The following is a 4,687-nucleotide window of genomic DNA, read 5'->3' on the forward strand; positions in this document are numbered from 1 at the left end:
ATGTCAAGAAGATATAATTATTTTCTAATTTACATAAATAATTAAAAAAAAGGGTGACGGGAGTTGGAAAGAGTTATAATTCAACACATGCAACTTTTCAAATTTATTGAAAAATATATATTTATAAAAAATACTAAAAAATATATCCATGCACTAAAGTTTCAAGTTATCAACACACACAAAAAAATTGAAAAAAAAAGTAAAATTTACTAAATAAAGTGTAGTGTCTTTTGTGTAACTTCAATTTCAACATTTTATGAACAACTAAATTATAGTGTTTACTTTATAAAAAACTACATTCAAATAATTTTTTATATTTTTTTAAAAATTAAAAACATAAAATAGAGAAAAGAATATAAATTTTATTAGTTTACATCATTTCAAAATTCAAAACATATATTTCACTTTCTATTGATTTAATTTAAAAAGTTGAATCAACTTTGACCATTTCCTTTAAAAAAGTGTGACACAAATTTGTACTTTTACCCTTGTGCATTTCTCTATCATACTCTTATTGTGATAGATTGGAAGCATACTAAGACATGCTATCATCCACCCATGCCATGCCATCACTTCTCCCATATGGATCAACCATCAATGCTAATCCAACATTTTTGCAACAAGCTTAGCTAAGCTGTCTCCCACCTCATTCCCCTCACGATATACATGTGTTACTTTGAACTCATCAAATTTATTAGGTAGATCTCTAATAGGTTTAAGCCATCGATCCAACTTCCAATTGGGGGTGAAATTTTGTCTAATGGCATTGACTATTATCAATGGGCCGCCTTCAAGGTGAATTTGCCTAGCTTCTATATCCAAGCCCATGTATAGCCCTAACAAAGTTGCCCTAAATTCTACAATGTTGTGTGTTGTTTCACCCAAATGTTTCGATCTTTCTATAAAGATATTACCGCTTTGATCACATTCCACACATCTTGTCTTGGTTGGGCCTACGTTTTCATTTGAGGGACCATCAAAAATCACTTTTATGAACCTTGTGTTTGGTGTAGTCCATTTGATTCCTTCACATAGGTTAGTGGGAAGATCAACCTTCCTAACCCCATTAAAGTGGGTACTAAATTTCATTATTGTTAAGATTATTCAAGCAAAGAATTATTTATTAGATAAATTTAGATAAGATTCATATAATTGCATAGTGTATTCTTGTTAACCTACAAATATTTATTCTACAATCATATATGTTAAGTTTAGACAATTATTTTCTTTGTCTTGAGGTGGCCATCTAATAGTTCATGATTTTTAGGAGCGATAGTCATTAATTTACAACATTTAGCACAATTAAATCAACATTAGATTTACAACTGTGCATATTTATTTTTCATTTTAATTTTCTTTCGTATAACTCTTTAAGTAGTTAGTCTTAGCTCTTGATTCTACAATAGTTGAATCAAATTATTTTAATTTAACTATTTTACCATAATGTTTTTGTTTAAAGTAAAGGTAAGTTACATATACAAAATGCATGTATTTCAAAATTATATAGAGATATTAATCTTGAAGTAATCATAAAAATAATATAATAAATTTAAAATAAAGATCGCTAAATAAATGTTCTACTGCTATTCTTCTAAAAAAAAACAATAAAAATAATTGAAAATATAAAAACTCATAAATCTATTCATATTACTATTATTTTAATGATGAAAAATGTTATAACCATACTCTTTTCCCTTGTTCTAGATTCACTTTGATGAGACTGTCCTTAATAAGGAAAAAAAGTATACAACGGGATATTCTTGAGCGAATTCAGATAGTATTATCAACACATCCTGATCCCACAATCGCTCATCCTTAAAAATATTTTTTTATCCGTAGATCCCCTCTAAGATCCTTATAAATATATTTTGACGTTTAGATTCCTACTCGCCATCTTAAATCAGATTCGCATGTGAATTATTTCTACAAATCTGAATCTCTTTAAGCTTTTAAAATGTCAAGCACAAATATAAACATTTATATTATATATTAAGCTATCTAAAAGCATTCGAAGTCAAGGAGGGCATATGGATAGGATTGTGGAAGGATCATGAAGTGCATTCACATAAGAATTGTAATGCTTGATCATTAGTTGTTGTTGTTATTATTATTACAGGATGAAATACCATATCCGATTACTTACTGGATGGTGATGTTAGGAGAAATGAACCCTGATTGTGTTTGTAGTGAGCCCAAAGACCCAATGCAATTGAGTAAAATGGGCATCATGCGATTACTTAAAATGTTTCTCTTTTCTCTATCTAGATGCTAATCTCCATATATATTAAGGGTGAGTGTAGCTCTTAGGTATAGCTAATCATGTTGTATATCTATAAGAAACATGAAGGGCATATGTGAGATTATGGAGCATTCGAAATCAAGCAAGACATATAGATAGGATAGTGAAGCGCTTGCACATAAGAATTCTAATGCTTGATCATTTGTTTTGTTAAAGGGTTGCAATGCATGCCACTTTCGCAACGTGCGCAATTACATTTTTATTACAGAATGGAATTCCACATTCGATTCCTTGGAGTTAAGAGAAATGAACCCACTGGCCTTTGCTGGGAATTTCCCCATTGACAACGAAGAACATGTAATATCCGGGAGGAGCAGCCACAGCCGTCGGGGGAGCGGTTACTGTGGCAGAAAAAACAGTTGTAGAGTTTGGAGCCGCTACGGGTTTGGATGCAGAGAGGGAGAGCATCCTCTGGCCCATGGATGTGGTGTGAGTTGTGAAGGGCGGAGCGTACACGTTAAAATTTACCACGTTGCTACTCGTCATACCGAATGCAACTGAGAAGGTGACGGTGAAGGTGGTGCCGTAGGCAACATTGGAGGTGGCAGACATGGTGATTATCTGTGGGCGGAGGACGGCGTAGACGCTCTCCAAATAATAAGGGCTGTACGCTTCCAAACGGAGCTCCGTGGGGAATTGCGTTCCCGTGAGAACGTAATTGAAGTGTGGGTTGGAGCCGCCAGCCATGACTCTCCCGTCGGGCAAGACGTTGGCAGTGGAGTGGTACATTCTGGCGATACCGGTGGCCGCGAGAACGTAAAATCGCTGCTGCCCGACGGGTAGACTGTGTCTGTAGAGGTAGGGCGTGAAGACTGGCGTGTTGGCCATGTCCCACCCGGCCACACCTTTGGCTGCTCCGTTTATGATGAGAATTTCGCCGTTAGGGAGAATGAGCATGTCGGACATGGTTCTTGGGCCGGGCATGTCTTCCATGCTCCACGAGGGATTGGCGTCCGTGATGACCATTCTTCCGCAGCTGCGCAGGGCGGCCGTGAAATTACCTGCTTTGGCAGCGGCGTAGCCATTGTCGGGACAGCCACCGCAGATGAGGATTTCCACCTTGCTAAACCCATTGGAGGCAGAGAGCGGCAGCATGACGGAAGAGCCCGTGGAAGGGTAGTTCCTTGGGCCGTCGCCCGGCATTCTGGGGAATGTTTTCAGTACCACGTTGTTCTTGTAGTCGAGGAGAATGGAGTCCCTGTTGGCGAAGATAAATAGATTGCCGTCGAAGGAAAGATGGAGGAAGGGATAGAGGTTGTTCTCGACTGCGGAGCTGGTTCGGGTTTGGGTGAGGAAGGGCAGGTTGTACGTTCCCTCACCGGGCCGCCTAGGAACGAACTCGTAATTAAACACGCCCGTGCCTCCCACCACGATGATGCGGTTGTCGGGAAGGATCTGGTTGGCGGCGTACCAGCGGTTGGCGAGGAGCTTAACAGGCTCAGAATTATCCCAGTCGCAGGAGGCATTGGAGCAAGGAACAAAGTAGCGGATATCTGTGGCTCCGTCCCGCCACCCGCCCGTTTGAACGAGTGTCCCATTAGCGGCAAAGGCTCCGGAGGAGCACCAGGTGTCGGTGAAGATCATGAGCGGCCTGATTGTGTTGGTGGCTATGTTGTATTCGATGGAGTGAGCCCAGCAGTCGTGGGTCAGGACCTGGTCCTGTGGATTGTCCCGGCAGCGCCCGTTGTCCAGCAGGAGCTGCGACGGCCCGAAGTTGGTCCGATCGAACATCACTACTGTGTTTTTGTACGTGGTGGTCATGTGCATGGCCGAGACGCCGCCCTTCTCGACCAGAAGATTCCATCTTCCCAGCTTCACTGCCAGTTGCCCTGCTGTGTCCCACGACCACATGTTTAACATCACCAGCATCATAAGCCAGAAATACCGAAATCCATTTTCCGATGGCATTTTCATTATCCCTCCTTCTCTCTCTCTCACACACACGCACTCACACTAGTTAGCACTATTCTTTCAAGTGCGAGATTGATGATGAAAGCTTCATAATTTGACGGGCATTTATAGGCACATATGAACTCAAGTGAAATTGGATATGACTGATCGATCGCCTGGCTTATCCCGTGTCAAGAACAATAACAGCCATGCGATCGATGCCTTTCGTGATCTGCTTCCCTTGGTGATCTTCCCACGGCGCCCTGGTTGCGTTCGCAGACTTCATCAGGCTGATTCTTTTTAAAACTTTTATAATTCTCCAGCTTAGTAATGATCTTACCAATTTCGAGAGCCTTGTGCAGTGATTACTAATCTCTACCGCATGTTAGGGCAACGTGATGCTATCTTCTCTACCTACTGCAGATAGCAATAATAGTCAATCTCTATATTAGGTGCAGTCGAAGCTCATGAAAATCCTAGTCATATTTACCCAATAAC

At 40.2% G+C, this 4,687-nt stretch overlaps 1 protein-coding gene across 1 annotated transcript; it reads right to left on the reverse strand.

Moving 5' to 3' along the window:
• Positions 1 to 2,536: 2,536 nt before the first annotated feature.
• On the reverse strand, positions 2,537 to 4,213 carry LOC131074768 (aldehyde oxidase GLOX-like). The gene has a single exon (XM_058011444.2). It carries the CDS (start codon positions 4,211 to 4,213, stop codon positions 2,537 to 2,539), a length of 1,677 nt encoding a protein of 558 aa, XP_057867427.1.
• Positions 4,214 to 4,687: the final 474 nt, after the last annotated feature.

The sequence above is a fragment of the Cryptomeria japonica genome, chromosome 7 (genome assembly GCF_030272615.1).
Source record: "Cryptomeria japonica chromosome 7, Sugi_1.0, whole genome shotgun sequence".
In the NCBI taxonomy this organism is placed as follows: Eukaryota; Viridiplantae; Streptophyta; class Pinopsida; order Cupressales; family Cupressaceae; genus Cryptomeria; species Cryptomeria japonica.

Bases quoted from the DNA above. Each gene is read 5' to 3' on its own strand.
- LOC131074768 (XM_058011444.2), bottom strand. From the start codon at position 4,213: ATGAAAATGCCATCGGAAAATGGATTTCGGTATTTCTGGCTTATGATG.